Source organism: Sceloporus occidentalis, unplaced genomic scaffold (assembly GCF_023333645.1).
Source record: "Sceloporus occidentalis isolate IW3139 unplaced genomic scaffold, rSceOcc1.0.p SCAF_12, whole genome shotgun sequence".
NCBI classification, from domain to species: domain Eukaryota; kingdom Metazoa; phylum Chordata; class Lepidosauria; order Squamata; family Phrynosomatidae; genus Sceloporus; species Sceloporus occidentalis.
The window spans coordinates 23,811,424-23,835,339 of record NW_028316992.1 but is presented as its reverse complement, the minus strand read 5'-3'; the positions used below and the strand labels follow the sequence as shown (position 1 = coordinate 23,835,339).

The following is a 23,916-nucleotide window of genomic DNA, read 5'->3' as shown; positions in this document are numbered from 1 at the left end:
AGGGTTGAAAGTGGGCAGAAGGGCAGGGCAGGACAGAGCAGGAGCTGGAGAAATTCCTGCTTTGGCCCCATCGGTCCTTCCTATAGTTCAGCAAAATGACCAAGAGTGCCTCTGAGTATACACAAAAGTCCCTTTCCAGCTGAGTGCCCCTAAGACACACCACCACCCTGACTTTTTTCCTCTTGGGAATATTTTGCAGGGAAGGCAGTGACTCTGGTAGTCATCCACCTGTTCTTAAGTTGGACTCAGGGTGCATCTGTACTGTCAAAATGATGCAGTTTGATACCACTTTAACAGCCAGGGCTCCAAGCTACAGAATCTCTGTCATGTGTAGTTTGGTGAGGTATCTTGGCAGAGGAAAGACCGTGTTTTTATGCATTTGAGGGGCTTTCTGCATGGTTTGGGATTGACAGTTTGCCCCCATATTGTGCTGAATGTTTTTTTAAAAAATTGGGCTCTGGGCTATACTGAAGGTGAGAGAGTGTGACTCCCCAAAGTGAATTTAGGCCTAATTTTTGCCCTACATTTTGGCCTAAATTTTGGCCTACTTTTTTTTTACATTTGTCCCGGTTTGGAGGTAGACAGTTATGGCAACCCTATTCATATAGGCTGCATCCACACTGCAGTAATAATCCAGTTTAACTCCACTTTAATTGCCATGGCCCCAGGAATTCTGGGATTTATAATTTGTTGAGGCACCAGAATGCTGACAGAGAAAGCTAGATATCTCACAAAACTACAGATCCTCAGATTCCATACCACTGAGCCATGGCGTTAAAGTGGTGTCAAAGTGGATTATTTCTGCAGTGCAGATACAGCCTTAGTGATGAAGAAGAAAGATAATAATGATGATGATAATAATAATAATAATAATAATAATAATAGGATTTATTTATATGCCACCCAATCACTGGGAATGTCTGCATCTACAAAAAATAACCAGAGAACCTTTATAAAGCAGGCAGGTACGCATCAACATCAAAATGTGTTGTACATGTATATCACACACATCTGAAGTTCTGAAGCATTTAATCTTGGATTAAATTAGTCTCATATCACAAAGAAAATGAATGCTTAGGACAACTGAATAAAAGCAATAGCGGGAGTAACTATGACTCTCATGGTTACAGGGTGATGCCGTTAATGACACTGCCTCCACGTGGCCCCGCTGGAAAATGAGTGATACCGACAGTACACTCGGCTAAGTGTATAATCGCATCAACCCCAAGTAACATCTATATAGGGCAACATATGCTCTATACATAGACCATGGTTCCTTGTAGCTACTACTTGGATGCATTCACCTCAGCTGGCGAGCCGGGGCAACATCTTTTAAGTTACTGCTAGGGCTCCAAAAATGGGCATACCCAAATTGGGTATCATTGTGACAATCCTCCGAAAGCAACTGGACTACCCACTGACGAGAGACAATTGAGTGGACAAGGCAGAGAGAATTAACTACCGATTGTGACTGAGCAGACAAGGATACAGATAGACCCTTTGAAAGGACAAGACAAACCATCGGATAGACTTTGAAGGTCTTTACCTTTGGACGTGGGAATCTTGTGATGTTTACTACCCTGTATCCCACATATAACATCTTTGTGGGATCAGGAGTCATGCGATGTCACCATAACATCAGACTATAAAGCATCTGCAGATGGGCCGCATGAGGCTTAGTCTACCTCAGATAACTCAAAAAAGGAACTGTCCTGTCAGTTCTCCTAAATATCCAAGATTAGATGAAGTTGGACAAGGTTACTTAATAAAATAAAGTAGTTAAAACAGTCTTTCTTTCTTTCTTTCTTTCTTTCTTTCTTTCTTTCTTGTGTGGATCAGTTTACAGATACAACTACTAGAAGTGGTTTTTTGTCAACGGCTGAAAGTTTGTACCAGACAACCTGCTTAGCTCCTGGAGGATTTGTGTTTCTTTTTTATACATCTGAAATAAAATGAGACAACAGTGAATGAATACATTTACTTCCAAACAACATAATTACATCTGATTTTACAAGCTTGAATTGTCAGTTACTCATAGTGCATTTTTAGGATAAAAAAAGATCACATATTACATATGTTTGATATTTTGTAGATTCAAACCACAATGTATTACTGTTTCTCAGGTCAAGGAGAACACCTACCTCTTCCCAATCAGCTTTTGTGCTATGCTTATATCCAAGCAAATGGCACATACCATGAGCAACTGTCACCTGCCCAAGCAGAAAAAAATAATTAGTGATTCACATGATTTTAGTAGGCTGCAAAAGCACAATGTTACAATAATTTTACAATAAATAGTTTTAAAAACTGAAAATAGCCAGGGAGGACAATCTAGTATATTACAGTCAGCCCTCCTTATACGCGGATTTGCCATGCGCGGATTTGAGCATATGTGCATGGCAAATCCAGGGAAATTGTCCCCAATGGTGGCGCGTGTGCACGCGTGCCGCCATTGGGGACGAAAGTCCTTCTCCTCCCCTCCTCTTTCCCTCCTTCCCCCCCTCCCCCTTCCCCTCCCTGCTTACCTGCTCCATCGCCACACCACCGCCTCCTGCATCCTCGCCGCTGCATCCTCCGCCACCACAGGAAAGGCCGAGTGCTGCTCATGGAGGCCAAGAGGCCTCCAGACTGCACCGGGCCCTTCTGCAGTGGCGGTGGCGACGAGGACGAGGCCAAACTTTGTCCTCCCCGCCATGCTGCCGCCACCGCGAAAGGGCCGGGTGCAGTCTGGAGGCCTCTTGGCCTCCACAAGCAGCACCCAGCCTTTCCCGCGGTGGTAGAGGAGGCGGCGGCGAGAACGAGGCTTGGCCTCCCATCCCCCTCGCCGCCTCCTCCTCCGCCACCGCGGGAAAGGCTGGGTGCTGCCTGTGGAGGCCAAGAGGCCTCCAGACTGCACCCGGCCCTTTTGCGGTGGCGGAGGTGGGGGCAGGGAGGACGAAGCTTGGCCTCATCCTCGCCACCGCCCCTGCAGAAGGGCCTGGTGCAGTCTGGAGGCCTCTTGATCTCCATGAGCAGCACTCGGCCTTTCCTGCGGTGGCGGAGGAGGAGGAGGCGGCAAGGATGCGGGAGGTGGTGGTGTGGCGACGGAGCAGGTAAGCAGGGAGGGGAAGAGGGAGGGAGGGATGGAAAGAGGAGGGGAGGAGAGGGATTTTTGTCCCCAATCGCGGAGTGCATGCACGCATGCGCCATTGGGGACAAATGGGACTTGAGCATATGCGGATTTTGGCATACGCGGGGGGTCCGGAACAGATCCCCGTGTATACCAAGGGCCCACTGTACCATATAGTATAATATGTATTTATATGGTGCCATCAGTACCACTATGTACTGCATTCAAAGAAGTGGATGCATATCCATGAAAAATTAAAACCACTAAGTCTTAAAGATGCTACCATATTTTCTTTTTTCTCCCTCTCATTTCCTCCCCCATTTTTATCAGTATATATGGCGCTTCACATGAGAGGCTTTCCATTGTTAATTTGACTATTCCCTGACCCCAAGCTTTCAATCTAAAATATTTATGTATTTTACAGAATAATCTTCATGGATTAATCGAGGGAAGCTACTGCTGTACAGTGGCCAACTATGCCTAGCATAATTATTGCAACCTGTGCCACAGAACAGAAAGCAGCATTGTCTTAAATTCATTATGCCACTTACAGGGACACTGGGATTTTCAGTTTTTCACACACATCCTTCTGTGGCACCAGGATCATGTTCTGGAGGGTCTGTCAGGCCCTCAGTTTTTTAAATCACATTTTGGGAGCTCCTGCTCCCAAAAACAACTTTTACAGGTAGAAATGTACAGTTGGCTGGTGACTTTGGTGTGGCATGATAACTTATGGTACGGTGCTGACATAAAAGTTACTTATGTTTAGTTGGTCTTAAATTTAAACATTTCTGGTAACTTGTCTGGTAATCTCACTGGCAAGAACTGGCAATGTGCAACAGGTCTTGTGGGAATAAAATGGAAGTTGAGGAGCAGGGAAAGCTTTTGGGAGCAAAACGTGCTTTAGTATGTTATTAAAATCTTGAACTGACATAATCTGTTCACACCTACTGCTTAGATGTAAAAGGAAACAAATGAGTCATAATGTCTTGTAAAATTCTTTTGTTGGAGAAGACTGAAAAAGTCTTCTCTGTAAGAAAGTTTTAGATATCCTTTTTTCCAGGCTAACAAGTTTTATATTGCTGCAAGTCACCTTAAGAAAAAGCAAGACTTCTGTCAGCAAGAGGGTGATGTTAGTGTGGCTGTACATGTAGCTTTCTGTCAGGAAACCTTTTTAAAACTACTCAATAGCTGAAGCAATATAGATGTGCATGCAGACCATGATTTCAGAGCTTTTTTTTAACAGGTGGACACTAACACAAGTAGTAACATGACTGAATTAGTAGCCACATACTTACTGTAAGAATATTGTAGTAATCTTCACTGTATTCTTCACATTGTTGAAAGATATATTCTACCCCTAGAAAAATATCTCCCAAATTGTATTCATCTGGCGCAAAATGTTGAGGCAGTTCTCCTGCTTTCAGATTCTGTGAAAGGAACAGGTTCCAACAATAATTAAAATGTTACTATATAGAACACTGCAACCTCTTTAGACTGAAGGTGCTTTGTTGCTTGTCAGCTAATCTGTATCTGTTTGCTGGTCCCTCTCATCACCTTCTTGTTATCTGGGCTACCAGCTTGTGAACCACAAGTTGGTTAGCTGCGCTGAGTCCCAGTTTTGGGAAAAGAGCAGGATATAGATAAATAATAATAATAATAATAACAACAACAACAACCACAGTAAAGTCCAAGCAGGTAGGGTTAGCATCAACACTCCACTTAAGCACACTTAAGTCCTGGAATCTCAGGATATATAATATGGGAGTGTTAAAAGAGGGTCCGGGCAAGCCTGGTTGGATAGTTACACATCTGTCCCTGCACTAACTCAAGACCCACTACTGGTGCATGCTCTTTACCTTCCCATTGATCTTACCCATGTGGCCAGGCACCTTGTGGCAATTTGGGGCATCTGAGTAAGAGCAATGGCATGGCAAGGTAAGGAGTGCGGGTGGTTGTCTGAACAGCCAAGGTTTGCTGCAGTTTCCAGGAAACTCCGCAGCAAACCAGTGGTCAAATTATCCTGAGGCTGTTTACTCCAGGATCAGGCTGGATCCAAAAAATCCACATCCCGTTTGGCAAGATTAGGCCTGATCCATCCCCCCCCCCCCCCCCCGGGTTTTGGCCTGCATTGTCTGAACTGGATGATGTAAGGCTGGGAGGAATATGGGCCTTGTGGCCTGTTCAGACAACCCCTCTGACAAGGCAAAAGGGGAAAGATGACATGTAGATGCCTTCAGGTCACCAACTGACTTACAGCCAGGCCAGGGTGGGACCAAATAGGACCAAATCACCTAATAACACACAAGTTAGTCTCTTATTTGTATGTGTATGTGAATTCAAGTTAACTGTTGACTTCTGGCAACCCTATGAATTTCATAGGGTTTACTTAGACAAAGAATATTCAGGGTGGTTTTACAAGTTCCTTCCTCTGAAATATAGCCTACAGCAGTTAGTATGGTACTAACAAGGGTTGAACTTGATTAGCTTCCAAGCAGATACGATCTGCTGCCTTCAGGATATTTATGCTTCCATGCTCTTATTTACCTAATTTTATTTTTGAACCCATGTCCACTGGAAATGTACTTTTCTCCCTTGCACCTTTTGCTATTTTAAATAGGCATGGCTATAGAGAGAGGGCATTTGTTTTTACATTACCACAATCCCCCCCCTTTTTTTTTTAAATAGAGGATCTTTGTGGCTCTTAAGTTGTAATAACCGTGATCTATCTGCAAGAGGTCTTCAATGATTCCATGTACTGTGGTGGGGAAAATATAGCCCAAATATGGCCACTCAAGCTGATTTTTGAGGCCTTCACCCACATCCCCTGAGTGTGAGGAGCAAGTCTGCTATATTTCCCCTCTGAACTAATCTATGGCGTGTTACAGACCATTAGCTACGCCGAGAAGCCCCGGTGGCCAGACCGCGAGGCTTCCCGGCGCAGCTAAAAAGGAGCGCTGAAATGGTGCTCCTTTTTGGCCCCCAGAAGTGGTGCGCGAGGCGTGCACTCGCAGCATCACTTCTGCTGCGCCACGTTTGGACGCTGTGCATCCGAGACGTAAATATGGCGGCGCCCATGTGGATGGGCGCCGCCATTTACTACGCACTCCACGCGTCCTAGGAACAGGGCCGGTTAGGAAGGTGAGACCCTTCCTAATCCTAGCACGCCGCTTCCTAATCCTAGGACGCACGGAGCACGTAGTAAATGGCGGTGTGTAATGCGCCTAAGACTGGGAGGTGCCCTCTTTTAGAATCAAACATGAATACTGCTCTGGTCAGGCCCCACGTGGAATATTGTGTCCAGTTCTGGTCACCACAATTTAAAAAGGATGTGGAGAAACTGGAGCATGTCCAGAGGAGGGTGACTAAAATAGTGAAGGGTCTGGAAGCCATGTCCTATGAGGAATGATTCAGGGAGTTGGGATGTTCAGCCTGGAGAAGAGAAGGTTAAGAGGTGATATGATAGCCCTGTTTAAATACTTGAAGGGATGTCATATTGAGGAGGGAGAAAGCTTGTTTTCTGCTGCTCCAGAGACTAAGACCTGGAACAGTGGATGCAAGCTACAGGAAAAGATTCCATTTCAACATTAGGAAGAACTTCCTGACAGTAAGAGCTGTCCGACAGTGGAACAGACTCCTTCCTCGGAGTGTAGTGGAGTCTCCTTCCTTGGAGGTCTTTAAACAGAGGCTGGATGGCCGTCTGTCGGGGATGCTTTGATTTGGATTTCCTGCATGGCAGGGGGGTTGGACTGGATGGCCCTTGCGGTCTCTTCCAACTCTATTATTCTATGATTCTATGATTTCTTAGTTTGAATCTGACCCCCTTTTGGACCTAAAATAGACTGAGAGGCAAAACCATGGTAATGTTCTCAATATCCCAAGAGGGTGCAGGGGACATTTGAGATACTTTAATAACAAGTTTAACATTAAAAGAGAATTGGGGTTGGGGCATAGCAGCCCTCTGAAGTCCGTGTGTGTGTGTGTGTGTGTGTGTGTGTGCCTGGCTGCAGTCCTCAAGCAGATGGCCTAATCATATCCCATTAAAAATCTAGCATCTTATTTTTGCTCTTAGGATGACAACAGAAGACTATTGCTGACCTGGAGAAAAGTAAATAAGCAAAGCTTACCTCATGAAAAGGAAAAGACAAGATGTCAGTGGGGATGTTCTTCTGTCTGTAAGTTCTATTGAGTTGCTGTATGCGCCTGTTACTAACACAGATAACACCGAGATCAAACTGCTGCACACCCAAAACGTAACGTAATTGTTCTACATTCTTGCGAAGTGGCACTCTCCTGATGGGGATGGCTCTCTGCAGGTTACGTATGATCAGGCTCATCTCATTACGAAGTGAAGACACTGCAGTGTTTTGCAAAAGAGGCTTTTCCCAAAATGACCAACATTAGACATGGCTGACAGCTACCAGGACCTAGAACAGCAAAGACAGAAATTAACAACAGTATTTAAAATAATGCTACTTTTGAAAAACAGAAAGGAACTTCAGCAGAACTGATCAGTCTCATCCAGAGTTATAGCTCTTTTACACTACACAATTCCAGTGCTATGTTTCCACTGTAACCGACATAGCAACATCCTATGGAATCCTGGGATCTATAGTTCAGAGGGACCTTTTGAATCAGCAGTACATCTGATGTCTTTGACCACAAGCATAAATCCCAGGAGGATTCCACAGGCAGCAGCCATGGCAATTAAAGGGGAATTGTGGTGCTATATAATTATAGACTGTGAAAGGGTCACCAGAGGTTCAGGAACAGAGGCGTGGTACAGAGCGCCAAAAAGAGGCACCGGGGAGGTGTCTCTCCTTGTTCCACAGCAGCACCGTAGCAACCAAATTGTGTGGCGCTGCTGCGCAGCAAAAAAGGAGTGCTTGGAAGTGGCCCCTTTTTTGTGGTGCACTTGTGCCGCGCCAAAGCGTCAGCGACGATGCAATGACGTGCCAGCGGCGCAGCCCCGTTTGGACACTGTGCTGCTGGCACGTCATCGCTGCACGCACCATCTGGATGGTGCCACGCAGTTGCGCCGCACCCATGACGTGCTAGGGTTGTGGGGCATGTGCATGCCCCACCCCCAAGCAACCCTAGCATGTCATGGGCGCGCCACAAAGGGCCTGTCTGTACCAGGCCAGAGTTTCAAGGGACACAGCCCACGTATTGGAAAACAGCATCTGCTGAATCAGAGAATGGAAGCACCCAAAGTGTCTGAGGAAAATCTAACTGGAGAATTTCTTTGGGTGGAACTTTGGAGGGTGGAAAAGAGAGGAGTGGAGAAACAGCAAAAATTCTCCTCAAGCTTTCAAGGGGATGCAGTTCTGCTGTTTTCACCACTTTCAGTGTCAAATCATACTGGTTTACCAATAGTCTTCCACACTAGGCTGCATCCGCATTGCTAAAATCATCCACTTTGACACCATATTAATGGTTATGGCTCAATATGATGGAATTCTAAGATGTGTATTATTAAGCTTTATTTATAAAGCACTGTAAATTTACACAGCACTGTACGTACAATCAATTAAAACAGATAAAATAAACCTTCGTATAGCGTACATTCTATGACAATAATTAAACATAATACATATTAATACATCTTAACAATAAAATATAGCAGACAACACATTAAATTAACATTGGTAGTTTAGTGAGACCTTTATTGTTCTCTGTCAGAGGACTCTGTTGCCACAACTCAGAATTTGATAGCACAGAGCCATGACAGTTAAAGTGGAGTCAAACTGGATTATTTCTCCAGTGCGGACACAACCCTAGAGATGCTTGTTTATAATAAAAGCTGAAGCTTTCAGTCCAGCATATAGAGATACAAGGAGGAAAGTCTCAAGGCTCACATCCTTTAGGCAGTGGTATAAAAAAGAGAAAACAGTTGGTGAGAGAAAGTCATATCCATTCTTTGCTAACTTTTTTTGCTAACTTAAGTCTTTCTTTCATGTGCATATAAGTAGTTTTTGGGGTGGGTTTTTTTGTTTGTTTGTTTGGTATTTAAACATTTATAGAATTGCCTTTCTATGCAATCCTAGAGTGTGGATTCTCATCTTTGGCTGAGGAAGTGGTTTAGGTCTAATCTGCACTGCAGAAATAGTGCAGTTTGACACCTCTTTAACTGCCATGGCTTGATGTTATGAAATGCTGAGATATATAGTTTGGAAGGGCACCAGAGCTCTCTGACAGGGAAGGCGAAATTTCTCAAAGAAATCCCAGAATCCCATAGCATTGAGTTATGGCAGTTAAAGTGGTGTCAAATTGCATTATTTCTGCAGTGTGGACCACCCTGCCATCAACTTAGATGGCCCTTTCAGAGTGTGCTTCTTGGACTTATGCTCATGCATAAAATGCTTAAAAGCGTGTGAAGTCAAAGGCTTTCACGGCCAGCATCCATAGTTTTTTCTGAGTTTTTTCGCACTAAGTGGCCATGTTCTTGAATTTATTTTTGACGTTTTTCCAGCATCTGTGGTTGGCATCTTCTGAAGATGCCAGCCACAGATGTTGGTGAAACATCAGGAATAAACTCTTCTAGAACATGGTCTCTTAGTCCGAAAATCCCACAAAAAACCTATGTTTAAAAGCTTGTTGCTGTGTGCCTTGAAGTTGTTTCTGACTTAATGGTGGCCCTAAGGTGACCCTGTCATGGGATTTTCTTGGCAAGATTTGTCCAGAGGAGGTTGGCCATTGGCGTCCTCTGAGGCTGAGAGTGTGTGACTTGCCCAAGGCGACCCAGTGGGGTTTCTATAGCCAAGTATGGATTCAAACCCAGGGTCACCATCCAGGACTCAAACCACACTGGCTCTCATTATGCGATATAGTTGTGGTATAATGGTTAAAGTTCACAATTTTACTTATGCTTAGGAGCTGAAGATTATAGTGCTGAAAATGCACTAAGAGCAAAGGTTGTTATTCTAGGTCATGTCAAATGCTCTGTTTAGGAACGTAAACAACTCTGAATGGCTCCAGACTTTAAGTAGCTAGCCCAAATAAAAGGAAGTACTGCATAAACAGTGTGAGGACCAAACATACGGATAATGGTTTGATTGATGGGTATCATGAGGGATAGAGACGTATGTTAGGTGTAATATTTGAACATCCAATGAATATACAGGGGTATAAATGTTCAGTTCAAAGTAAGCAATGAAATGTGGTTTCTAGTTTTCTTTGTTCAAAATACTATAAAAACCTGGTCCATTTTAGAATCATGGTCCCAGAAATTTGGATGCATTTCCTTCTGGGGACAACAGCTGCGGCTAAAAATGAAAATGCTTCCTTTCCAATCGAGCGCCTGGTCTCCCTGCAGATTTTGGGTTAAAATTCTGGTTTTAAAACAATCTATAATCAATAATCTATAACACAGTGACATATTAAAATCTTTACAGGGAATGTTAAAATGTATTGCCTTGAACCTACCCAGTGGAGTCCCACATCTAATCTAATAAGTGGGTTTTAGTTTTAGAGGGGGGAAATCAACTATTTTAAGAACCATTCTCTGTGAAGAAAGCTTCTGTAGTTAGGATCCAAAACAAACTGCATCAATAATCCAGTTTGAGACTGCTTTAACAGACCTGGCTCAATGCTAGGGAATTCTGGGAAGTGCAGTTTTCTGAGACATTTAGCCTTCTTTGCCAGAGAGCTCTAGTGCCACAACAAACTACAATTCCCAGGATTCCCTAGCACTGAGCAAGGGCAGTTAAAGCAGTCTCAAAATGGATTATTTCTGCACTTTATGCTACTGAATCCTCCCCAAGACTCATAAGACATTGGGTTGTTCATCAGCCTGAACAGTGAAGAAGGGTTCCCAATATTTGCTGCTCCAGGTGTTTTGGACTTCAGCTCCCAGGATTCCTTACTGTGGGTCAAAGTGGCTGAGGCTTCTGGGAAATGAAGTCCAAAAGACTTGGAGGGACAATGTTTGGGAACAACCACTGCTCCCAAACAACCCCTCCCTCTCAGTTTCCCTAGAAGAACAAGAAAGGAAAGAGGGAACAAGGGAAGGTCTAGGGGCTGCTGCTTCCTTACCAAAGAAGGGAAGCTGACTCAGGAGAAACCCTGCACTCTCTCATTGCTTCAAAGGGGTTTAGTTTGGACACAGGCCGCCCACTCACTCTCCCTGGGTTGTCATTTGCGCATGCGCACACTACTGTAAAACAATACAGCACCCAAACCGTGTGGAAAGGGATGGGGGCCATCCCTTCTCTCATTGCGCATGCGCCAAGGTAATCCACCCGCCTTCACTCGCGATACCCAGAGCCGCGTGACGTCACTTCCTCTCTGGCACAACTCGGGCAGGGAATCTCCTTCCGGTCCTGCGCAGTTGAGCTTTGTTTATGTCCAGGAGGGCCTTGGAGGCTCAATGCTGGGGACGGTATGTAGTGGTTGCTGCTGTTGCTGTGTGTGCGCTTTCAGGTCGTTTGCAGCTTAATAGCCACCTTGAGGCGACCCTCTCTCTCCTGGGGTTTCCTTGGCAAGGTTTCTTCAGAGGGGGCTTTGCCATTGCTATCCTCTGAGGCTGAGAGAGTGTGACTTGATGGGTTCCCTCCCCAGCTATAACAGCCCATTGGGAAACTGGAGCCATGTGTCCAAAGGAGGGCGACTAAAATGGAGAAGGGTCTGGAAACCATGAAGCCCTATGAGGAAGGACTCAGGGAGCTGGGGATGTTTAGCCTGGAGAAGAGAAGGTTAAGAGGGGATATGATAGCCCTGTTTAAATACTTGAAGGGATGGCATATTGAGGAGGGAGCAAGCTTGTTTTCTGCTGCTCCAGAGAACAGGACCCAGAGCAGGGAATATTCTTTGTGGAAGGGATTTGCTTTGTATGGAAGACCAACCCGTCCCCTTTTCCATCACTGCCTTTGTTGCTTTTGTCTCTTTTCATGTAGGTAACAGTGTTTTAAAACAGCTTATTTGAAACAAAATAGGATGAAGGTTGAGGGGGAAAAAATCCTTGTAGGCTAAATTATCCTGGTAGGTTCAGTTTGCCAAGTAGATCACCCAGGGCTGGCGTGTCTGAATGTGTAAGAGAAACGTCATGATAGTTTGAACTCGCCTCAGGCATCATTGACTAGTTTAAGAGTGGTTTTTATTGTAAGCACAGGTTTATTAATAATATTATTCTGCTTGTTTTTCTCTGCATGTTATGCCTTCACAGTCCGTCAACACAAATAATTATGACGTGGCACTTGGAATCAGAGTTATTTTTAATAGTCAATACTGCGTTCAAACTGGTCTTGACTATGGCCTGTTACAGACTGCCAAAATAAAGCTGCTTCGGGTCTCTTTGGAGGTATGCTGTTTAAATGATGCATGCATCCTAAGAATCCAGAAGCTGCACCAAAGCTGCACTCCGGTGCTTAGGAATGGAGTGTGGCTTTGGCACGACCTCCGGACTCTTAGGACCCATGCATCATTTAAATAGCATACCTCCAAAGAGACCCAAAGCAGCTGTATTTTGGCAGTCTGTAACAGGCCAATGACACATAATAGAAACCAGTGTTTCCCAGGCTGCTGTACAGTCAGATCAAGAGCAGATGAGTAAAACCTACTTTAATGGGATGTGTTGCTACAGATGATAGCATACATTGGGATGAAATTATTTTGTGTATATGTGGTATCTTTTGCTACTGATGGGGCAATAGACTGATAGAGAATATGGGAAGTATTTATATTGGGGGGGTAGGGATTTACTAAACAGGATTGTTTTGCTTTTCTAAACAGCTACTTATGTTTCATTTTGCAGATTTGCAGGATGTTGGGCTAATAGTTGGAAGCAGGCAGATCTTTAGTGTAGAAACTATTGAGTAAATGCCTAGCTGTGAAAATGAACTCAAATACTCCTTTCAGTGGACAGCAACCTGGAGCTTTCCAGCCGCCACCTGATGCTGCAGCTGGGATGTTTACTGTTCAGCCGCCATTCCAGTTTGGTCAGCCACCTCTTTTTGGGCAAAATAGTGGAGGGTTGTTAAAGAATCCTGGATTTACACACCTGCCTGACTTTACCGTAACTTCAAGAGATCGTAGTTCTTTGGGGTTTGGGCAGTCTCATGGATTTACACAGTCTTACCCTGTTGCACAGACTACATCCTTTGCAGCTACTGCACCAACCAGCTCTTCTGTTCCTAGCAAGCAAACATTCAGTTTTAAACCGCCTACAACTCTTGAGACTTCTCAGAGTCTTCCTAGCTTTGGGACTACAACTGTAGAAGCAGCAGGAAGTGGTTTTATGGGACCAGATTTCAGCTTTAAAACTCCTGAGAATGCATTATTCAAACCTATCTTTGGCACTGGTTCAGAACAAGAAAAATCAGCAAACCCAGGAAGCGAACCTCCTTTCACATTTTCCTCTCCGGGTAATAGTGGATCTGGAAGACTAGCTCCATTTGTCATTTCTCAAGCAAGCAGCAGCAGCTCAGTCAGTACAAGTTTCAGTTTTTCAAAACCAGTAAGCAGTAATATTTCAGCTCCTTCATTCAGTGTTGCTTTACCAAGCAAGGCAATAGAGGATGATAAAAAAAGACCTACAGTCTTTGCAAGCCCCAGTAGTAGTTTTACCTCTTTTTCAAACTCATCTATTGGGTCTTTGCCTTTGGGAGAACATTTCCAAGTGAGTAAAACAAGCAAGACAGAGCATGAAGACGTAGTAGCTCCAAGTGAGCCACTTTCTATCCTTGGAAAGGGAACAAAGCGGAAAGAAGAACAAGAGCTTTCCCCAAGACGACATGAGTATGATGGTGTGGATGAGCCAGAACTTTTGTCAAGGAATGATAATTCTTCCAGTAAGAGACCAGTCAGGCTGAATTGGCCTCCTAAACGAGGTCTGTTTAGCAGGACATTGCTAGATGTGTTGAAAAGCAATAAGAGAGAGCCCAAAATGGAAAAAGTTTCTGCAGAATCTGGAGAAATGGTACAGACAGGTACCTCTGGGGGAATGCAGACTGGTTTTGCAATGGCTAGGCCAGCAGCAGCGCTGAGAAAGGAAGAAAGTAAGGTCACCTTTAAGCCGTGTAAGTATCAAAGCTTGAAGCAATTAAACTGAAGGATGAAAATGTTGCAATTAGTTTAAATTGTACCTTTCAATATATTTATAAAATATTATTTTGTATTTTGCATCTAAAATATACTTCTGTTTCATTTTTAAATATTAATATCTATGCCCTTTTTAATAAGCGATAGTTGATACACTGAAAAGACATTTCTTTCAGGTTCTGCCAACCCAAATCCTTTGCGTCGAAATCGTAACAGTGGAAGCACAGAGAGCCTTGGAGGGCTGCCTTTGAGTGAACTTACAGTCTTCCAGTGCAAAAATATTCCCGACTATCTAAATGACAGAACTGTTCTTGAGAAACATTTTAGGAAGTTTATTAAAGTCCAACGAGTCCGTACCAACCGAAACAAAAAGCTGGCTATTGTACACTGCTTTGATCATGTGAGTTTTAAAATTTTAATGGAAGAATAATATAAACATTTGCATGTATAGTCTTCATTCAGTTGTGTATTATATTGAGGTTTATTTGATATTCTCATTAGTAAACTTTATTTCTTAAAATGGCAAGATTTACCTGTAACATTAAAAATGTTAGTAGTTGGGCAGTTTTGGCAATTCCAGCTTGCAGTTAGACAAGTCCTGTTGAAATCGTTGAGACATCAGTGCTAGGAACTATGTGCTTCAGTTCTTGGCCTAAATTTAGATGCTGAATTATTGAATCTATTTGCTGACTTATGTCAGTCCATTGATTCAATGAGTCTTTGGACTAGCAAGTTCAAGTCCTGGTAGCAACTTTTGTTGAAATGTCCGACAGAAATTCTTATAGGAATTGGCAGTATCTTGTCAATTCCCTTTACATTTACTGTAGAAATTCTATCTTTTTTAGTAGAACAGACCAGGAAAAACTAATAAGTTTTTCAACAGATTTAGGTAGGAAAACATTCACACAACCACTGTTTTGCTACAAAGGTTAGTAGTACTGAAAACGGCCATCTCAGTTTTCTGGGTTATTGATTTCGCAATAGACCATCAGTTTCAACAGATAGATTAAGGATTGGTTTGGATAAGTTAAACTAATTCCATTACTACTATTATTATTATTATTATTATTTTCAAAATTATTGTTTTCATTTATATCCATCCTTTTATCACATACTAGATTAATGATGGCGTACAAAAATCAAATCACATACAGTTGACATACTTCTGAAGTAATCTTATGAAGTAATAATAAAATCATACAAAAATGTTATTAAAATGCAACTACATTATTGATAGAAAATAAAATAAGTTAAAATGTTAGAAACATTAAGAAGCATTAAGATATAAAAAAGAGCACACTATTAAAAACCCCAACAGTCAATTTATAAAATCTTGTAGGAGCAGAAGAGTTTTCATTTAATGATGGGAGGAGAGCAAGGAAGGAGCCACCCTTGCCTGCCTTTGAAGCGAGTTTCAAAGTCTGGGACCAGCCACTGAGAACGTCCTCTCTTTTATTTGGCTCATGTTATGTTAGCTTCAGGGACTGTACTATGTTCAGTAATTCACTGCTAAGGACTCCTGCAGTTCCCTCTGCCCTCATTTATATTTCAGATATCCATGGCCTATATTTTCTTTGTGTTGATGAAAGCTGTCTTTTGAGCACGTTGGATGAGTCTTTCAGCTGTATCCCAGTGACAGTTTGTGGGATAGAGAAGCAGACAATAAAAACTTTTTGGAGACTTTTCTCAGTAGATTTTGGAAGCAAGGCCTAAAGTCTCAATTGTTTTCTAGAGCCCTTCTGTGAAAGGCTCTTGCAGATTCCTTTTAAAACCTATTTCCTTAATTAGAACCTCTTGAGAGGCAAGCAATGCAGCTTGGCCATCTCTCCATTTCCTGATAGCAGACTCTTTAACACGTCCATTAGGTAGATTAGGTACAGTTCCCATTTTTAAGTCCTAACATGAACCTTGATAATCTCAGAAAATCAGAATCTCTTTACAGCTCAGTCAGGAAAGCTCAGAAAAACCAGCTCTTTTCACATACCAGTCATATTTCTAGGGCTCCTAAATACTAACCCAAATGATACTAGGTCAGTGTGGGGCTGCAATGTTTCTTCCTAGCCTGAGAATCCTTCATTTTGGTTATGTGGCAATAAAATATTGCCTATTGCTTAATATACACTGTATGATGTTTTATGTACTCTTCTGATTCTAAATCACTCTTCCATTTCCCCCCAAGGCATCTGCTGTTTTAGCTAGAAAGAAAGCAAAAAACCTGCACAAAGATATAGTGACATTTTGGCATAAGAAAAAACCAAGTGAGTTGCTACCTGTTAATTTTTTTTTTTAAATATTGCAGTGTGATTGTTAGGCATGAAATGCTTGTGTTTCAGAAAAATTGTCCCTCACATCTTCTGAGAAAATGCATTGACTGCATTTGTTTTTATTTTTATTTTTTATTATTAAAAAAACACTTTGACATACACGAATACAAGCCCTTTGACATACACGGATACAAACACATGCACTCAGCTTTATCATACATAAGTCGAGTATTAGTAACACAAACTAATGTTAATTAATACAATGTAACGAACATCCTACCCGCAAATCCAACAAGCCTTCTCTACCACATGACCCTTTCATTTTCTCTCTTCCAACTTAGTCCCTATCTTTAGCCTTATCTTAATTTCCTTTCTTATTCCTTTCTTCTCTTCTTTCTCCTTCTCCTTTCTCCTCTTCTTTCTCCTTTCCTCGTCTTCCTAAACTTTCTATCCTTCATTACTTTCCTTGTCCTTCAACTGCATTAACTTAACTACCTACTCTTACTTTCTGCACCTACTTATCCCTTCAACTACTTCCCTACTACCCTATCCTTATTTTCTGCATTCATTCTCCTGTTATTCCACCTCCTCTTCACCCTTATCATACATTCTAACCTTGCATACATACAGTGACTTCCTCCTATCTGTTTCCATTTAATTCATACTCATTGACTTTCCGTATTCTAACCTTTTTATTGGATCCCATCTCCCTTCCGATAACAAATTTTCACCTGTTATAGTTTGTTTTCAGTGCTAGCCGAGATTGAATCCCTTTATTTAAATACTGCTACTGCTATCTCTCCCCAGTTTGCTTCTAGAAAATCAATTACTTTGATCCATTCATCTTCCCTTTGTTTAGTTGCTTTATTAGTAATTGCTTGGGTTAATCTATCCATCATAATAGCATCGTATAGTTTTACTATCCAGTCATCTATAGATGGGCAGTTAGAGTTTTTCCATTTTTGGAATGGAAATTACATTACTCTAGCTAATGTAATTAAATAAAACAAGATTTTTCTTTCACTGCCCTCTATCTTGTCATCGATAATACCTAATAAAAAGGTCTCCAGTTTCTGTTGTATTTCCCTCCCCATAATACGATCAATATGATTGCTTATCAATTTCCAGAATTTCTTGGCCTCCTTACATCCCCACCAACAATGGTAAAAAGTTCCTATTTCTTTTTTGCACTTCCAACATTTGTTATTATCTAATTTATATATTTTGGCAATTTTGGATGGTGTCATATACCAGTGGTAAAACATTTTATAGTAGTTTTCCCTTAAATTTTGTGAAGCTGTAAATTCATAGTTACTGCATTTGAAGGACATGATAAAGTGTCTTCTGAATAAGCAAGACTTCCTCTGAGTTGGCATACATGAGTGTTGGTACACACACATACACAACTTTTCTCCATCCCAGCCTTGAGGAAGAAGTGTTCATTCCCATTTTTACTTAAATGGACATATCATCTGAATTCCATTAGTTCAGTGTAAACAAATCTTTTTCGAATGGTGATTTACACAGTTTAAACTAATGATAATCCCATGTTTGTGTGATACAATTTAATCACAATGGCAAAACACATCTGGTGTAAGAAGGAGGCTTGTACACATGTGTACACACTCACACTCTCCTCCCTGCCCCATATTGCACTCCACAGTTCACTGTGCATGTACATGCATACCTTTAAAGCCACTCCTGTCTCCCAGCCGTCTTAGAAACTGGGGGATAGAGTGTTTCCCTTGTAGCCCAGCTGATGAACTGGGGTTTTGGAGAAAAGTGGCTGAAGTCTGAATAACTTTGGAGGCCACACAGGAAGTGGGCTTGTGGCTGCAGCTTGTGTTTTTTCTGAATTAAGGTAGTTTCAAGCATTGTATTGAAATTCCCAGAAATCAGTAAAATATATAATGTTTTAAAAAGTTAAAATCGGTGGTAAAGTTTTTAATGTCTTTCTTTTTTAAATTTTTTTTATTTAGAATAATATATAACAATTAAAGAATAAAGAAAGAAATAAGAAACCATCTAGTTATACTAAACATTAAATATATAAACAAACTCTTAACATACAAACATATATTTACACAAGATCATTGATGTCATTGTCTTTCTAGTTCTTCTTCCTTTACATTTGGGTATTACTGCATGTTGTTAATATATTTGTTTACTCCTATTGTATGACCTGTCATGCTAGGTTCTCATGGTAATTTTTAAATTCTTCCATTTAGTATCAATCTTTACTGTTATTTAAGTATATATTATATCCTTTTCCTCAAAAGTTTTTAAAACACACCACTCTTTTTCCAAACTTTCTTTTGATTTTCCTTTTACTAAAGCAGATAATATGTCTAGGTTTCTGGTTTCGTATAGTCTAATCAGCCATTCTTCCATAGATGGGTTATTCGATGTTTTCCAATATTGTGCAAATAATATTCTAGCACATGTAACCATGTATAAAATAATTCTATTGTACTTTGCATTTTTTTACATTGTGGGTCATGTTCAATAAAAATAAATGTGGTTCAAAAGGGATGTTTATTTCCAAAATGCTTTCACTTATTTCATGGATCATTTGCCAAAATTCTCTAGCTTTGGCGCATTCCCACCACGTATGGTAGAAATTCCCCTCTGGTTTCTCACATTTCCAACACTTGATGTTGCCAGTTTTATAGATTCCATGTATCTTTTGAGGTGTTAGATACCACCTGTATAACATTTTAAGGTAGTTTTCTTTATAATTTTGGCAAAGTGTAAATTTATTGGTTCCTTTCCACGATTTCTCCCATTCTTCTAATGTGATTTGTTTTTTTGCATCCTGTGCCCATCTTATCATACTATGCTTAATGATTTCGTTTTCAAGATCTCTCTCTTTTAGTATCTTATAATACTTAGCTATATGTTTCCCTTGTTTATCCATCACTATTTTATCTATTTTGTTCTTGTCTGTGGTCAGACCAGGTGTTTCATTATCTATCTTAAAGCGACTCTTTAGTTGGTTATATAAAAACCAGTCTTGCATTTTTCCTTTCTCATTTAGTTCTTCATAAATTTTCATAGTGTATTTCCCTGTTTTGTTTATTAGTTCTCCGTATCTTAACCATTGCGTATTTTTGTTTTTTGTTCTTCCGTAGTATTCTTCTTGTAAAGACACCCATGGGGGAATCAACTTATAAAATTGTTGCTTCACTTTGTACCACTTTGTACCACTTTCAAGCATTGTATTAAAATTCCCAGAAATCAGTAAAATATATAATGTTTTAAAAAGTTAAAATCATTACTAAAGTTTTTAATGTCTTTCAATTTGCAAAGGTCCTAATAAGAAAGCCTATCTGTCCAAGGAAGAGAAGGCAGATGAAAGCAGTGGGAGGCAAAACAGTGACCAGCTGAGTCATCAGCATTCTCCACATGGCAAAACCTTAATCCATTCTACTGGTAGTGGAAGCCTGTCAAATAAGAGGTCTGCTTTTAGTTTTCTTTGTATTAACAAAAAAGAGGAAAAAGTATATTAACAGAGAGAAAAAACATGACAGTATGTTTAAAAAAGGGAATGTGACAGAGTGTATCTGCAATGAATGAGACTCTAGAGCCTAGAAAAAGTGCTACCGGAGCATGCTATGAGGTTTTTGGCCAATGTTTTTAAACTGGAACAGTTACAAGGGGATTCTCCCACTCTATACATTCTGTTGCTTATGCATTTTTGCTGTATCTTCATTTAATTTTTAATGTAGAAATGTTAAGAAGTTTATCAGTCCAAAGAGTCATTGTATTTCATTCCTAGACTTTGGAGAATGACAACACCCCCTCTCTGCCATACTTTTTAAAAAGTGTAGTTAAAAGGGGATAACATTTAGAACAATTGCTAATTACTGCAGTCATTGAATGATTCACTCCTTTCCAATCATAGCACCCATATGTAGTTGGTATATCAGAACATATCCTCTACCTTTACTCTCCTGGAGATTTATTTGTGCATATAGGTGCTGAGCATTCCAGGCCATGATGGGACATAAGGGTCTCATATGTGTCTCCTATTTCCTAGCAACCTGTCCTCTTCATTCGAGAAATGTGTACTTCTTTAAAGCAATGATTCTTGTTTACAGTCCTCCAGCTAAGAAATCTGGCCTTAAAAAGTCTCTGCAATTTGAGGCATATACTTTTGATTCTACACCTGAAGGACACAGCACAGAGAATGTAGATGTATTGCCATCCTCCTTCAGCAGCCTCATTGGCATGGTGGCAGAGACCTCTGAGGACAAATACCGCCTTCTAGACCAGAGAGATAAAATCATGCGGCAAGGTAAGAGTAATTAATGAACTTGGAAAAAGATGTTTGGGGAATTGGCTGGGACTGATCCGTCACATCCTGACTTGCCACACGCCCTACTGGTATGTAACTCTTGGTACAGAGCAATGATGAGAGAATTCTCATATTGAATTGATAAATTTTCTTGGACTATCCTAGAATTTATTTAGTTTGCTTATTTATACACAGACAGAATGTGTACATCAATGTCACAACTCTTTCAACTGTTCCTCAAAGGGCTCAGTTTACAGCTCTCTCCAGAATACCTTGGGTGGTGCAGTAGATTACAAGAATTCTCCCTAAAATGTGGTGTCCAGAGCTGGGCACAGTGTTCAGAATGTGTCCTGAATAATGCAGTGTAGATGGAACTGTTTCCTTCCTGATATAAAACACTGGGCTGCTTTTATGCACCACTAGATCGCATTAGTTTTCTTAGCAGGTACATCACATCATTTGGCTCATAGTCTTCATGAAATTCTCTAAAATATTTAGATCTTTTAAATATATGCTGTTACAAAGTAGAGTCGGTTCTGTCATTTTTATGCTTTTTTCCTCCTACATATGTACAAGACTGTATGGTGATCTCTTCTGATTTTCATCTTGTTGTTGTGACACAGTATACTAGTCTCTCTAGATCCTTTTAAAACTTGATCTTGTCTTCTCTGGTGTTGGCTATCCCTCCTAGATTCGTGTCATCTTAACATTTGTTAAATCTTCAGCCCAGTCTAGCCCAGTCTTCTACATTCTCAGCCCCAGTCCCTTAAGAAAATGTTGAACACCACAAGGTCTGGGACCTGCAAGGCTGCAACTGAGACATTCCTCCAGGGAGATGCTGAGTCTTTATTAGCAGTCATTGAATACAAGCTGCCATCCTGATGTGAATTCAGTATTAGCATCCAGTGTCGTGTTCACATGTTTCCTAATATGATCCCTCCCCCATTTAATTCTTGATTTGTCTTAATTTTTTGTAGCTCGAGTAAAACAAATGGACCTTGGGAAAGCTAAAACCTTTGTTGGCACATGCCCAGACATGTGTCCAGAGAAAGAGCGTTATATGAGAGAAACAAGGAACCAGCTTAGTTTCTTTGAAGTGATTCCAGGAACTGACAAGGTATTAGTGAACAAATATTTTCCATTCCTGTCACTTACTAAAAGAGACACATTCTCAGAGCAGCTTTGTCACTTACTTTTGTTTGGATACAATATGTTCTTGAATTGAAATTTTCAAGCATTACTTGGAATATCTAGGTTCTGTTCTTTCTGCGCTGCAAGCCTGTAGCATGATTTTAGAGCATATGCCGTCATCTGTGTTTTTGGTTTCTTCAGGGGGCAGAAATGTATACACAAGGATAAATTGATCCTTGTTGGTGTATTCCTCCAACACACACATGCACACACAGACACAATAGTGAACTGGCGTTTCTCTGTCTATTAGCATGATAGTGAAGCAGGACTACTAACAGACTATTAAGGGCTTCTGTATAGAGGACGTTATTGGTGTACAGAAAATACTAGACTGTAAATTGTACCATCCCGCCTCCTTCTGCTTCAGACAACCTCTTAAGAAACATGTGATGTTGAAGTTACTTGGAAGTTAGTAAGGGGGAAAGGAAGATTAAGCCCCTAAGAACAGAAAACATTTGGTGTGGGAGGGATTAATGGCAGGTGATTTGTGGTGTTTATTTTCTTACCCTAATTATCTGTGGTGGAGGTAAAATTATCCCTTCACTGTTCTTTCTGCTGAGATTCATGACTAGAATGGAAAGTGACTTAAAAATCAGGAGACATAACAGGGAAACAACTTCCTGTTTGCTTAACCTCAAGACTTACTTTCCTTCTGCTGTAGGGCAATTGAGCTATAGCACTCTTGACGTTTAGGCTGGGTGAACAAGAACTCAGTGGTATCCAAGAATTTACTACCCTGATATCTAGGGATTGCCCTGATATTTAGAAAAAATATGAATTTGCAGACTTAAAAGAAAGTTATTTTCTTTTAAAAGGAAAAGGTCAGAAAACTCAGCAAGGATTGAGCATGTTCATTGTCCTCCAGGAGCCAAGGAGCATTAAGGGCATTTGAGTCTTAGGTTGTGCATGTCTGTGTGATGTATGGATTGGGAGCAGGGGTTAAAGGAGAAGTGAACTTCTGATAGATAATCCTGGCGGGGTACATACCGCCACTTTGCGGCGCTCTGCCGCCGCCGCCAGTAGGTCCGCGGGGGAGCCGGAGCCTTCACACGGCCCGACTCCCGCGCGGACCGAAAAAGAAGCTCCAAAATGGAGCTTCTTTTTTCGTTGCGTTTGCGACGTAGCGAGGCGCCAGGGGCGCGCTCGCTACGTCACAAGCGGCGCGACGCGTACGAACGCTCAGCGTCCGATACGCAAAGATGGCAGCGCCCATGTGGAAGGGGCGCCGCCATCTTGTACGTATTCTATACGTACTAGGGTTAGGGGGGTGCGGAAGCACCGCCCCTTCCTAACCCTAGTACGTATAGACGTACTAAATGGCGGTATGTATCCCGCCCCTGATAGTTTAGGCCAGGGCGTGTCCTGTAAGACAATTGCACTATTAGCTCTTGGCTGTTGAGGTTTAGGACTGTGGAGAGGGATCTGTTCATCTATCACCCTGCATATGTTTGCTTTGTACTGTTGCAAGGGGAAAAAGGACTTTTTATAGTTACCCCTCCCCAAAATTCCTCGTGGCCCCTAGACTTCATAATATTGTTCAACTTTATTTTGTGCATACAGTGTGTCAGTGCTGTACAAAGGACACAGTAACTGACTTTGCAAAATATACTAGTTAATCTGTCCAGATGGAACTTCCATGTTCAGAGGTAGCATGGTTCTACCTGCTGTTGAGAAGATTTGCTGCCTTCATGTCCTGTTTGTGGGCTTCTTAGCATCTGGCTGACTGCTGTGGGGAGGGGAAGGATGTCTCAATCTAGCTGCAGAAATGCTTTTTATATTTTAATGTGAAAGAACTTATTCTATGCCTTAGTAAAGTAGGTTAGAATCTCCACTTCTCCCAAAAGTAGAGGCTGAAAGGGTAGGCAAAAGTCATGCACAACTGAGGTAAGTTACTAAACAAAATTGTGCTTTCCACAAGGATTCCTAGATAGAGATTATTAAAAATTGTCTGCAGCTCTTTTAACATCACTCCTGCCATAAATTATTTTTAATGGGCTTAATGGACAGGCTGGACAAGG

At 41.5% G+C, this 23,916-nt stretch overlaps 2 protein-coding genes across 3 annotated transcripts in view; one reads left to right on the top strand and one right to left on the bottom strand.

Moving 5' to 3' along the window:
- Nucleotides 1-867: 867 nt before the first annotated feature.
- On the bottom strand, nt 868-11,325 carry LOC149305392 (endoribonuclease YbeY-like). The gene is made up of 5 exons (XM_089478094.1): nt 11,144-11,325; nt 7,237-7,536; nt 4,408-4,539; nt 2,142-2,210; nt 868-1,942 (listed from the first exon to the last, which is right to left on the bottom strand). The coding sequence occupies exons 2-5, from the start codon at nt 7,444-7,446 to the stop codon at nt 1,856-1,858; spliced, it is 498 nt and encodes a 165-aa protein (XP_089334220.1). The 5' UTR covers nt 7,447-7,536; nt 11,144-11,325; the 3' UTR covers nt 868-1,855.
- Nucleotides 11,326-11,404: 79 nt separating this feature from the next.
- The window catches only part of LOC149305391 (germinal-center associated nuclear protein-like), a 52,306-nt gene continuing 39,794 nt past the window's right edge, over nt 11,405-23,916 (top strand). For both annotated transcript variants that reach the window (XM_089478083.1, XM_089478084.1), the window contains exons 1-7: nt 11,405-11,489; nt 12,861-14,124; nt 14,323-14,546; nt 16,326-16,404; nt 19,720-19,867; nt 20,511-20,707; nt 21,685-21,824. In XM_089478083.1, coding sequence (XP_089334209.1) covers nt 12,942-14,124; nt 14,323-14,546; nt 16,326-16,404; nt 19,720-19,867; nt 20,511-20,707; nt 21,685-21,824 — 1,971 coding nt within the window. In that variant the 5' untranslated portion in view covers nt 11,405-11,489; nt 12,861-12,941. The remainder of the gene's footprint in view (nt 11,490-12,860; nt 14,125-14,322; nt 14,547-16,325; nt 16,405-19,719; nt 19,868-20,510; nt 20,708-21,684; nt 21,825-23,916) is intronic.

Bases quoted from the DNA above. Each gene is read 5' to 3' on its own strand.
- LOC149305392 (XM_089478094.1), bottom strand. From the start codon at position 7,446: ATGAGCCTGATCATACGTAACCTGCAGAGAGCCATCCCCATCAGGAGA. The intron at 4,540-7,236 runs GTAAGCTTTGCT...TTCCTTTCACAG, and splicing joins TGTCTTTTCCTTTTCATGAG to AATCTGAAAGCAGGAGAACT. The intron at 2,211-4,407 runs GTAAGTATGTGG...CTGCTTGGGCAG, and splicing joins ATTACTACAATATTCTTACA to GTGACAGTTGCTCATGGTAT.